The 13,169-nt window shown below is 41.6% G+C and overlaps 1 protein-coding gene across 2 annotated transcripts in view; it reads left to right on the forward strand.

Moving 5' to 3' along the window:
- The window catches only part of ncor2 (nuclear receptor corepressor 2), a 164,838-nt gene that overhangs the window by 129,262 nt on the left and 22,407 nt on the right, over nt 1–13,169 (forward strand). The window contains exons 24-34 of one of the 2 annotated variants that reach the window (XM_038296411.1): nt 8–135; nt 224–320; nt 395–502; nt 1,703–1,794; nt 5,838–5,988; nt 6,075–6,218; nt 6,359–6,451; nt 6,541–6,758; nt 10,331–10,658; nt 10,748–10,948; nt 12,642–12,881. In XM_038296411.1, the coding sequence (XP_038152339.1) occupies nt 8–135; nt 224–320; nt 395–502; nt 1,703–1,794; nt 5,838–5,988; nt 6,075–6,218; nt 6,359–6,451; nt 6,541–6,758; nt 10,331–10,658; nt 10,748–10,948; nt 12,642–12,881 (1,800 nt within the window). The remainder of the gene's footprint in view (nt 1–7; nt 136–223; nt 321–394; nt 503–1,702; nt 1,795–5,837; nt 5,989–6,074; nt 6,219–6,358; nt 6,452–6,540; nt 6,759–10,330; nt 10,659–10,747; nt 10,949–12,641; nt 12,882–13,169) is intronic. The other variant, XM_038296420.1, reaches the window with a different exon arrangement.

Raw genomic sequence — 13,169 nt, forward strand, 5'->3', positions numbered from 1 at the left:
CTTCCAGCGTTCCAACACCCGTCGCTCTCCGGCCTGCCGCAGGATAATGTACGGTTAGCAGCAGTGAGGCCCCTCTCAATGCCTGAGCCCCCCCCTCTTATTTCCTCCAACAAGCCAGGAGGCTCTATCACACAGGTAGATCAATTTGAAGGACAATGGAGGTGCTTATCTACTGTTATAGTTGATGTATTGTGCATTGATGACCAACTATTTGGATGTTCAGGGGACGCCTGTTCAGCTGCACAGTGCGGCCCACGGACTGGACCATACGAAGATCCCCCCCACACCAATGGGGATGTCTTGGATAGAGAAAAAAGTTGGTAAGTGAAACCCTCCGCTGTGTTTCACGTGTCTCTTCTTGTCACTGTGATCTTATTGACTCACCATTACCCAGCAGGTCCTTTCCCAGCGGTGAAGCAGGAGCAGTTGTCTCCTCACAGCTCCTCCCAGGCTGATGACCTGTCAAACCCGGGGCCGCCTCACGACAGTTCCTCTGCACGTGGTGGGTGCATGTTCCTCCTCTCCATTATCATGTAGCCACACAGATTGGACCAAGAGTTATGGTTTTATTCTTGAGTCGGGACCGGAAACGTTTGGAAAATAAAAACAATCTGAATGGTTTTGTTCACGTTTCGGCTAATGAAAAAACACCGTCAGTATATGTCAGAGGTCAGGAATTACTGGACCGGGGGTCTGGATCCGGACCCACCTGCTGGCTAATCCGGACCCAACCTGATCTAAAACTTTTTTCTTTATTCGGATCCTGCTGATTTTTTATTGATATTTGTCGACGGTATTCCTCTTCTAAAATATCATTTAGAAGTTAAATGATTGCAGGTCTCTGGCCAATCACATATAATGATCTTTTAAAAATGCCGATTCATATTTTGACTGATGCAAATTTTTATTATTTTTTTTATTATAACTGATTTCAGTTGGTATAAGATCATAAGACGCCTTCTATTTTCAATCTTATCCTACAGAAAAACATTGAACAATACCTGTGAAACATTACAAACCTCTGTCGCCCATCAGGTCCTAATTTTCGATATAAATGCAAAGTTTAGAACGTTGACAGCTGGTGATTGTCAGAAATGTTGCATTGCTAGATAAGATTGGTTTCACAGCTAAAGTATCGGCCGATCAAAGATCTAAAAGCGGAAACAAATACCCCAACACACAACTGGGGGATGTTTAACTGAAATAGAAACTTGTTATTTATCCGTCTAAAAAGGTGAGGAAATGTAAATAACACGGGTCATCATCGGCCCAAAATTTCATATCAGTGCGTCTCTAGTTTTTGCCTTAAATCAGGAAATTAATGGTTAAAAGTGATGCTTAAAATATAAAAGAAATAACCAACATTTTTATCTGTATTTGATTTGTTTTTATATATTTGTCCCTTAAGGTGCTCTTTAAAAAAGTTTAAGCTTTTAATTTTCTAGTAAATACATCATTAAGTCTTTTTTGTATTTATTAATATAAATTAAATCTCCTTTATTTGAACATTTTTAAACATTAACCTTTATCAGGTAAAATGTGCATTGGTGGGTCAAAGCTTCAGCCTCACTGCCTCTGATTGGTTCATCTCTACATATAAATACAAGCCACAGGCTCTTCGGTGCACAGATGTTTCGACTCTTTCTGCTCCGTATCATTTCTGTAGGCGTTAGAGTCTTAAGATCTTTATCTTGTGTTGCAGCCGTCCAAGGAGGAAGCATCACTAAGGGTCTACCTGGGACCAGAATACACCCGGAGTCTGCGGTGGCCTACCGGCCGGGCTCCATCACACAGGTGAGCTTATCTTTTAAAGCCCTGTTATCATGTTGTACACATCTTCATTGATTAATAGTAACAGGGATATTTTAAGCAAATTTTAAACTTATGCATTTTGCTATTTTTTTTTTTTACTTGTGTTCCCTATTATATATATATTTTTTACCATGATGAAGTCAGTGGCACTCGGTGCTGAAAGCTACAAACCTCATGGCTCTTAAATTGTGCTGACACAGTAGTAAGAGTTTTTTTTTTTTTTTTTTGACAGACAGTTGTCAGCTCTCTTCCTCTTTCTGGAAACCTCTCAACATTATCTGAAATGTGTTAAAAAGCGATCTGAAAAAGAGGGTAACCCGTTGCGTTATACTTCTAACCCCATTAGTTCCTCGACTCTGCAGCTCAGGGAAACGCTTCTGAGGTTAATGTGATTTACCAGAGAACGGAGACGTACAGTCAGCAGGAATTGAAACCAACACTGTAAAACCGTGTCAAAGTTCATGCCACAGACGCGCTGTGCCAGCCCCCCCACATCCTGATGCAGGCTTTGCCCTCTGAACACACTAGACTAAACCGCCGTCCTCAAACATGCAGAGACTTTTCTGTGTTTAACATTTGTTCTTGTGATGTAAGAGCAAAAGAAGAGAACCGGGAAGAGGTCAAACTGCAAACCGTGTGCGGCGGCTGCTGGATTGCCGCCTTGCTCTGACATAACAGCTCTGAATGGATCCGTAGCCGTAGCAACGGGTACACGCTCTGCCGCATCTGTTCCCTCTGTTATTTATCCGCGGAGCTCAGATGCTGGCTCCACCCAGTTGCCGGTGTACACGTTCCAGTTTGCCATCAAACTGGCACAGGTAGAGGAAAACAAGAGAAAAGGGAATGTTTGTCTTATTTGGCTTGACGCTGGACGGGTTGATAGGTGGAGGACCGTGATTAAGGTTTCTGAGGACTGTTTTAGTCCTTACTATCTGGTAAACAGACACCCATCCCCTCGCCCCCTCTTTTGGTAAACACTTCTTGGAAAAGCTGCAGCCGTTGGATTACAGCTCCTCTCCCAGTAACTGCCGTCTCTTATTTTCACCATCCACACATGCAGTCATCTCTTGACCAATTGGAACGGGCAGAAATATGACTCACGCCAAGTAAAACTGATGGTATTTAAGGTTTATACCATGAATGTTAATCTTCTACTCTTTCAGATGGTTTCACCTTTGCTTCATTTAGAAGTCAAGCTTTACCTCAGAGGTGTCTCTGTGTTAATTTGCTTTTTTTCCAACTGTATACCTTGTGTGGTTAAATTTTGCTGTAGGCAAAAAGGCAAAGCTGTAGAAGTATTTCAGATGGTGCTATGCTGTTTCATGGGCATGCATATTTCATAGATGTGTGTAATGTAGACTATGTTTAGCAACGTTTCAGCTGGCTGTCGCATTAGGATGTACATGGTAGGCATCTTATTCCTCTCGCTTTTAAAGCCCATCTTCACTACTGGTAATGGAGATACTCTGTTAGGAACTGTGTGGCTAATATCTGATCTCTTTCTATACGAGAATAAAAAGATATAAGAAAATAAAATCTTTTTCTAGCCTTTTACCCATAAGAATAGTTGTATTTAATACAATGTAGTTTACTATTATTGTATTTAAACTGTCTAATTTTTAAAATGGTCTTTAGTTTCTTATATTAGTGCAGATAGCAATAGTTAAATCCTAGTAATTGTGTTAGTTAGATCCTTAACTCTGAGATCCAAAATACTGGAAATGCAAAAGGTTTCCTAATTGCAGGTGCAGGGCGCCATCTTTTTTACAATACATATACAAAGTTGATTATTCTTCTGAATTTTTATTTTATCTCTTCTGTTAAATAATTTAATTTAAAGACTTAAACACAATCAAGTTTTAGTTTTTGTTCTAATTTTAATCGTTATTTACATATCCGACCCCTGACTGCTGTTTGTAGAGATGTTTAAATACTTTTCTTTATAGGATTGTCACAATAAAAATAAAAAAAAAGTCGATACCCGGGAAAATGTTTGATACTTGATACCATTTTCTATACCGTTAAGATAAAAAATTAATGGATAAAAACTCTCCTTTTTTATCTTAGTATAGAACATGCTTTATCATCAGAATCCCAGATGGTATTTCAATAAATGCAAAATAAATACTACAGATTGACTTTATTTTATGTAATGAATTTTTATTTTTTAATTTGCTAATAATCCTAACATCTAAAAAAAAAAAAAAAAAAAAGACCATTGCAAAAAATATTAAAACAGCACTTCCCTTTAATACCGATACAATGCCAAATTAGCAAGGTGTCAGGATTCAGCATTTAACGGTAACGTTATTTTTGACCACTTTCGTTGTTGTTAAACTCAAAAATAAATAAAAAATCACTTCCTTCTCTGGTATATCTCGGGCTTGCATTGCCTCTTTTTCTGTCCAGGACTCATCTGGGGCCACCCACACCTGCTATTAAGCAGGGGTTGATGTTAAGGATTTTATAGTTTCAGAATTCCCTGACTTTTAACTGACTCAGGAATAGTTTTCCCTGACAAAATAAATGCAGCAACAAGACAATAATAATAACATAACAGGACACCAATTTAACATATTTAGCTCTATAACATTTAAATGCACCTTTCCAATGTCTAAGAGAAAAAAATTAAATGACCATTGTTTAATGTATGACCTTAATTTCATTGCACCGGGCAAGTGCAATGAAATTTGTACTCTCCCAACAATAAAAGCTACTTGCCCCGGGCGATCGGGCGATGGTTAACATCGAGCCCTGTTAAGCATCTTTTACTTCTGAACAATCTTTGTGAATCCTTTATACATGAGCATGCTCATTAGGGATGGAACGGTTTATGAAAACCGTCCGAACCGTTCGGCTCGACTGTCTCTGTTCGGTTCGCGTGTGTTGTGTTCGGTTCATGCGCTGCTCCTTTTTCTCATAGACAAAGCGTTTACACTCCAGAGCAGAAGGTGGCGGTACTGCGACCAAAACCAACCACCAGTAGTAAACAAGAAGAAGAAGCGAAGCAGCGTAGGGGGAAAAAAAATCAGTTGTTGTGGAGAATTGTGTGGGTATGGCGAGTGGGAAAGAACAGGAGTTGGAAGACGCGCCAGCAGCACTTTATAGGTCTGCTGTATGGGACCACTTTGCATTTAGAGTGACCTACGATGACGGCGGAAAGAAAGTTGTGGATAAAAGTGCAACAGTGTGCAAGCATTGTGCAACACGTTTTGTTTATGCTAACAGCAACACGACCAACATGTCAGGCTAGCAATCAACATATACCGAACTGAAAACTGTGACCACGAAACCGTGAACCGAACCGAACCGTGGAATTTGTGAACCGCTCCACCCCAAATGCTCATGTATACATAACACAGACGTTTTTTCCAGGTGTTCATGGATACACGCTAATAATAAATACTAAGCTGCAGCTACAGATATATACCACCCTTAATAATAGTGCGTAATCACCATAGTTTTATTTTTCTTCCACACACGGATATCTAAGAGATACCTGCTGCTCTGGAAGCTTTTTTTTTTTTTAGTTTGCTTTGGTTGTCTGTTGTTCTCTGTTTGTTGTTACGCTCTCTGTTTTCTGTCCCTCATGTCTCATACAGACTTGGAACTAGACTTCTAGGAATTGATGTATTTCCTCTGTAGTCTATATTTTTTGCTGTTATGTTTTATTTCCTCTTTTCATGCATGCTTTCCTTTCTATCCTCTTCTATCTCCCCTTAGCTCTTATCCCCTTTTTCTTTCCCACCTCCCTCTTTGTCTCTGTTGTATATGATTTTACTCCCTTAATAATTTCCAATAAAGTTTCATATAAAAGTACCAAGTAGAACCTTATCATCCAGCTTTGGGAAGTATAGTCCCAGAGCTACATCTGCAAAGCAGGGCACAAAAATCGTGATCTTCACCTGTCGGAGGGGTGAAAAAAGTGAAGAAAAATCAAAATAAAACAATTGGACTCAATTAAAGAAACAATTTAACTATTCGGGTTTTTTTTTCATGCCTTACTTCTTCTCTCATTATCTCAGGGGACACCCGCAGATGTGCTGTATAGAGAAACTATATCACGTCTGATCTCAGAGGACAGATCCGGCCAAGGCGACAGGGAGCGGGACGAGGCACCGGCTAAAGGACAGGTCCTCTACGAGGGCGTCAGCGGGCAAATTGTCAGCTATGACCGTGAGTTCATGAGCTCTACCTAATATCCATTTACTAGGCGTTGAATTGCTCCTAGAAAACTGCATCCGTCTGAATGAACATTACAGCGCCGCCATCTCAGACTCCCAAAGAAGACAGCCGAGGTTCAGGACTGTCTGGAGAAATTCTGAGCCTGAAGCGGTCTTATGATGCCATGGAAGGAGGCCGAGGGCTGCCGATGAGAGACTCCATGTCTGCTGCCAACTGTGAAGGTCAGAGCGGACCTGATTAAACACCTCATTTCCTTAATGAGATACAGTATGACTGTATCCTGTTTAGGCAGACCTCAATCTGAGCCAAACATGGTTTTATCAAAGAAATAGCCTTTTCTTTCATCATATCCGTGTCTCAGGTCTGGTCGGTCGTGCCATGCCTTATGACAGAGACAGCCCACATCGCACACCGTACAAAGATGCTCATCATATCCGTGGCTCCATCTCACAAGGTATAATTCTTTAAGGCGTATTAAAAAGGTGTGACCCACAGCTTAGTTGTTCACATGAAACTGGCATTAATGCACCCTCCTGATTTCAGGTATACCTCGCCATCTAGACGCCCAGGATGCCTACATGAGGAGGGAAGCTAAGCAGATAAGGCGAGAGGCCTCCCCAACACGTGGCCCTGGTTCTCTTTCTGACCCGATGAAAGGCAGGGAGACCATTGTGCCCACAGTGAAGGAGGCCGGACGCTCCATACACCTCATTCCAAGAGATGAGCTCAGACAATCTGCCAAGGAGGGCAGCATATCACAGGTGAGCTCTTTATTACAAATTCACCAGCTGTCCATCGGCTTTGGCGATAATCGGATCAACCAAAACACAAAAGTCCCTGAGTTTTTTAGGTTTGGTCTATGAACACACCGTTAGAACTCAAAACGAACCCCCGGCCACTGACTAAATCATGGCCAATTGTTACACAGATTTATCGCCCCCATCTTTAAGAATAAAGTCAAGATTATACTAGGTGGAGATTTTTTTTTTTTCATCTACTGGATCCAGAAGTTAAGTCTGACTGAATAATGGGTGGAAATGTAAACAAAAACATCCCTGTTATTGAAGTAGGACCTTTTTGACAAACTCTGAAACAGTTTCATAGAGGGAAAACAATTCTTCCTAGCTGAACATCCCCAGCTTTTAATTTGATTTCAGGTAATTTAATTTCACACAGTGAGCAGTGGCTAAAGTAACCGCTGATTAATGGTGTGTAACCTCCGGTTGGGAAATTTCAGCTGGATTTGTAAGAAATGTTTCAAGACTAAATTAGACTTATACTTGCAGGGTGGATTTTGCCTTGTCTTGAACAATCTTTCAATGGAATAGGAGCATTTATATATAAAATAAAATAAAAAAACACCCTAATATCAAATTTCAAAAGTGCACTATTTTACATTACTGGCAGAAATACTCCTCCAATTTTCAAATCATCTTATTTATCTTGACTAATTAGGGGTTACACACTATTTTAAAATATGTTTTCAGTTACTTTTAGATCAGTTTAAACTAGGGCTGGGCAAATTATTGCATTTGCAATATAATTTAACAAAACACAATCAAATCACATATTTTCACAATCGAGTAGGACTCTAAATTTCTCCCTCCAGCCTTTTAGGTGGTGGTTAAATGCTTGAAGTGGGTTTGTCGCCACACAGAAAGCTAGAGAGAGTGGTAGCTAGCTCACAGATCCATGTATGCAAGAAGAAATGATCACTTTTTCGCCTAATGATTACAACGAAGTCCTGCAACAATGAATGCTGGGCAAGCAAGTTCTCAAAACCCGAAAGACTCGGGCGAAACGTCTACAAGCCTGGGGTTGGTGCAAAGGAAAATCAAGAAGAAAAACGCAACCTTGGGGAAAAATAATCACAATTTAGATTTTTGGCAAAAATGTTTAGCCCTAGTTTGAACAGTGATTATAAGTGTTGAAGCACAACGATGTCCAGCATTCTGGATGGATGCTTCTCACATCAACAGTTGCTACACTTGGACCGTTCTAATCTATGGAAATTTAGTCAGTCTTATGCTACGTTCAGAAGGCAAGCAGCAGGAGCAGCAAAAACGCAACTTTAGTTCTGACTTGGGCTAAAAAATCTCTGCTGCTCCAGCTGCACCGTCGAAGTAGGTCTGCTGCACGTTTGGTGGATCTACCCGATCCCTTCTTTGCCTGTAACAATGGAAGCTAGATTTGCTGTCATCAGTGGGTAAAAACTAGCTTTAATATGTTTTGAAGTCAGAAAGTCCACCTGAAAATTTCATCAGTGCAGTAAGTTCATCCAGATTACCATCCTGCCTTCAAATATTATTTTACTTTCGGAGCTCAGACCCCCGTACACCGGCGCTGCTCTGTCACTGGGAATCCCCTTCAACAGCAGCCTTTGGCCCGGTCACCTCTTCGCGGTTTGCTGCTACTATTCACGGCAGCTGAAAGTAGATGTTAGCGTTTTTCGTGTACGTAATCCAAACTGCAGGCACCAGAATAATAAAATCGAACATGTGCTGCCAGCAGATTTTGGCACTTTAAGTTAATTTAGAAGTTAATAAACTGTTTCAGAGGGGTGGCCATAGTGATCTGCATCAGCAGTGCTGTGTCTGTCTCCCTACCAGCTCCAAGATCAGCTTCTCTGATTGGTTGATGTGACGCGTTGAGCAGCTAAAGTTAAATTTTTCCAACTCCAGCAGCTGCTGCTTTCGCAGTGCATCCAGCGCCTCAGAAGCTCATGACTCGCTGCCCCTGCTGCTCCAAATGCGCTGCGGGACGTTTTGTTGCCCCTTGATGCACCTAAACCATTGACTTTGCATGTAAACTAGCTGCTTCTGCTGCTTCTGCTGCTTTAGGTTTGAACGTTACGCCTCATGCTTCTCACCAATTATAAGATCAGATGTTTCAGCTCTTTTATATGGACATAATACCCAAGAATAAGGTATGAACAATAGGGCTGGCTATTGTTAAAAAATTTTCGGTTCCGGTACCAATACCGATACCTTCACTTCGATACCGGTTCCTGAACGATACTTTTTTCGATACCAGTTTTATAATATCAATTCGAAGAAAAAGAAAATTACACAACATAAAAAAGTACAAATCTTGAGTTTTATTTTAAGCTCTGATTTTTCCATTAACATTTTTCCTCTTACAAAAAAAAATAAAAATTCAGTGTCTAATATTCACTGTTACATTGTGAGGACCTTTTTACTTAGCAGTTTTCCTTTAGAAAAATTACCATGTCTGACAAATAAGCCCGTTGAATGGGCTTGAATCCTACTGACAGCGCACCGCTGGTATGTGGTGGTCTGAGCGGCTCCCACAGAAATATTGGAAGGCCGGATGAACTGACTGCACTGATTAAGTTTTCATGTGGACTTTCTCACTTAAAGACATAATAAAACTACTTTATTCCCACTGATCACAGCAAATGTAGCTGCAAGGCAAATAAAAGATAGAGTAGCTCCGCCCAACGTGCGTCAGAGCCACTCTTCGACTGCGCAGCCAGAGCAGCAAAGCTTCTTCAGCCGTGCGTCAGAAGCTGGTACAAGCAGCAAAAAGGAAGCAGCAGACGCGATTTTGCTGCTTTTGCTGCGTCCAGTTTGAAAGCAGCATGATTTACTCCGCTCTGGCTTTGCTCTGCCCATGGGCTGCTGAGAGGAGGATGGTTGCGCTGGCTGCGGTCCGCTCTTCTTGCAGTCAAACACCGAGCAACTTTCTGCTCTTAAATTGTTTCCGTGCACGATGTATTGCATTGCGCACTATTGGCATCTATAAAGTGAAGCCGCACTTTGGACCTGGGGGGCATTTTAAAGGGGTTCCACGACGCTCGCAACCAGTTCACAACAGATACACATGAACCCTGGCTGTAGGCGGGACCACCTGTGTATTTTTCCTGGATGACGCAATCACGTTTAGTGTTACAGCCAATCACCGAAACTTGGTACCGAAAGACGAGGCATGTTTCGATACCCTGTAGAACCGAAGCATCTCGGCCGGTACCATAAAAGAACCGAAGTTCGGTACCCAGCCCTAATGAAAAACGAATGATGAGAAATACCAGGGTCCAAAAGCGGGATAAATACTGTTTGGTGTTTGTCCGTGCTTAAGATATATTAAAAATGTATCAAATGTAACGGGGATTTTCTGTTTTTTAGATATTTTTGAGAAACAATTTTTGGGGGAAATGATTGCTGGATGCTCTGGGGGAGATTTATTCCACCTCCTCTGTTAGTTATGGTTTGTTTATGGAAAAGTTGGGATTCAACAAGAAATGAGAGGCTTGCAGTTTTAAAGCAAACCAAGAAGCTGCATTTTCTTATGATCTTGTTGTGTCTGTCTGCAGGGAACAGCTGTAAAGCAGGACCCCGGCGGTTCGGGGAAACGCCACGATGTCCGCTCCATTATAGCCCCGCCCTATCACAGCCCGACCCCCCACCTGGAGATGCGTCCCGACAGGAGCCGGTATGAAGAAGGACATAAGGGTCGGCCTAGCGCAGTGGTCAGCATAGCTAGCCCCATACCGCGCTCCTCCCCGCTCACTCTGGCGTCAGAGCAGGGAGGCAAAGCCCATCAAAGCCTGATGGGTTATGAGGAGAAAGGTGCTATTAGGACCCCTTATAGCAGCTCACACCGTGGATCCCCTCTGCCCCGGGAGGCAAGGCAGCATGATGGTGCGTTTATCAAACACATGGAGCATTCTTAGTCCATCCCCTTGTTTTTAGCATTGGGATAACTTAAGTTTGTCTTTCCTGTGATTCAGGGTCTGGAAAGAATTCCTCTCAGGAGCGTAAAGCCACACCGATTCCCAGAGAGATGAGGGCCACCAAGTCGCCTCTCACCTCCGTGGCAGATCAGCAGGCCTATGAGCGGCTGATCCCTGGCCTGGCAGCTTCAGACATGTACCGCATCCCCCTAACCTTCGATCCTGCAGCGCTGCCTCGAGGTATCGCCATCGACCCAGGTACATCCAGAGGAAAGATTACCACACCATAGCTCAGCTTTGATTTTAACCCCACGAACGCAGTTAAAACAACTCATCTTTAGAGATGTGATCACTAATGCTTGTTCATTATTTGCTTTTAACAAACATATTTAGTTTTTTGTAAATTTTCCAAACAGATTTTCATTATATTTTTTTAACTTTTATAGATTTTGTTTTGTCACTAACTTCAAACTTAAGTAAAAACAGCATCCAGGGTCACAGACTTGTGAGCTAGGATCTGCTCTATTTCTAGAGTTCCCGCGAGTCCTTAAAAAGTCTTAAAAGGCATTGAATTCTTCAAAATAAACTAAGGCCTTAATTGGTATTAAAATGTCTTAAATTAGTCTTTAGTAGGTCTTAATTTAAAAAAAACATCATAAATAGGATTTTTTTTATTACGATTTATTTTTGTAATCTAAATAAAACGTTAAAATTGGCAATTATTTTTTTTTTGTATTAAAAAAAAATGGCTCGCCATTATTGGTTCCGTCCCGATAGCGGAACCAATAAAGCGTTGTTGCAGCCGGGACATATTTTTTGTCTGGAAAATATGAGCAAGTGTAAATGTAATGATAATTGTCTCCAGCCAAGAGTTTTCTCCATGGCTAAAACCAGGGAACATACATGAGGCTCAGTGGATTTTGTGCAAGAAGTGATTCAAGCTCGGAACGATGGGAATTAAGGCAGTGGAGTCGCACATGCGAAGCACGAAACACAAAGCGTGAAAATCGAGTTACAGAGAAACAGCCTGTATTTCTCAGTTTAGTTCCACCCTTGTCTCTGCAACGCCTCCACTTATCACCAAATCAAACATACTAAGAAAACCATACAAAGAAAAAAAGACTTAGCACTGGTTATGTTGGGGCTTTAAAACTGATTTGTTTTGTTCCCTGCTAAAACAAAGTTTGTGAATTAAGTTAAATAATTGTTCAAATATATCTGTCATTTGTGTGTTTTTAGCTTTCTTCCTGTTTGGGAAGCTTTTCAAAATGTGAAACATTAGTGCAGTGGTTTATGTTAAAATAAACCTTTGGGTTAAGTTGTCGCAAGCAGGTTTTTCTTGTGTTTCTTGTAAATTTGGTCTTAAATTTTTATTTCAAGTGGCATTAAAAAGTCTTTAACTTGCCTTATGTTGTAGGAACCCTGATTTGACTCTCGTCAAATAAGATCCAAAGTTGACCTTTTTTGCTCTCCATACAAAGTGGTATTCCATCACCTTGAAAGATGTGCTGCTTATTTTTGATTAGGGGCCAGAAAAAACTCAGAGATGATCAGTAGATGGATCTTACCAGCCCTCCTACAGGATCTTTGAGAGAACCTGTTGGAGGGCTGCTAACGGCCTGAGACTGGGGCGGACGTTTGCCTTCTAGCAGGAGAGCAACCCTGAACAGAATAACTAAATCCCTTAAAGCTTCAGAGGCATTACTTGAATTTCAATGTTCAAAAAGGTCCTCAGTTTGACTAAAACATGAGCTGAATCACATTGGACAAGATGTTTCCATAAAGCAGCAGAAGGTGACCCTATAACAACTGGCCTTTGTTTCGCCTTACTTTTTGTCAGTTACTAAAACTCTGGTCACCTTAAACATGTAGATGGAGCTGGACGTGTAAGTGATATGCATTTATGGTGTGTGGCTTTGAAGGACCTATATTTTCTGTCTTTTCTTCACAGCTGCTTACTACCTGCCTCGCCATATGGCTCCCAATCCAGCGTACCCTTACCCCTACCATTTAATCCGTGGTTTTCCTGACACGTCCCTGGAGAACCGTCAGACCCTGATTAACGACTACATCACATCCCAGCAGATGCACCAGTGGCCTGGGGCCGCCATGGCGCAGCGCTCAGACCTGCTCAGAGGCCTCGCTCCTAGAGACCAGCCCATGCGTCTGCCCTTCTCCGCCGCCCAAGGAGGTAAAACTCATACAGACTGACTCACACTTGATTCACTGATTATTTCAGAATCTTTGGTTGAACTGAAGCTTGGATCTGGTGTTCTTGACATATAGATGTTAGCTTTTGCTAAAGAACAGAGTTCCGGTGGCCTGGATTTATCTGGGATGCAAAAAGCTGCTGCTTGACTTAAGAAACACCACCATCTGTTCTTGTTCTCGGGAGTTTTAGCTGCTGCCAGACGGAACAAATCAGAGAAATAAGATACAAGCAGGATACCATAGATGAAACCTTCCCTGGGAAATAAAA

The sequence above is a fragment of the Cyprinodon tularosa genome, unplaced genomic scaffold (genome assembly GCF_016077235.1).
Source record: "Cyprinodon tularosa strain WSP-4 unplaced genomic scaffold, ASM1607723v1 ctg11, whole genome shotgun sequence".
NCBI classification, from domain to species: domain Eukaryota; kingdom Metazoa; phylum Chordata; class Actinopteri; order Cyprinodontiformes; family Cyprinodontidae; genus Cyprinodon; species Cyprinodon tularosa.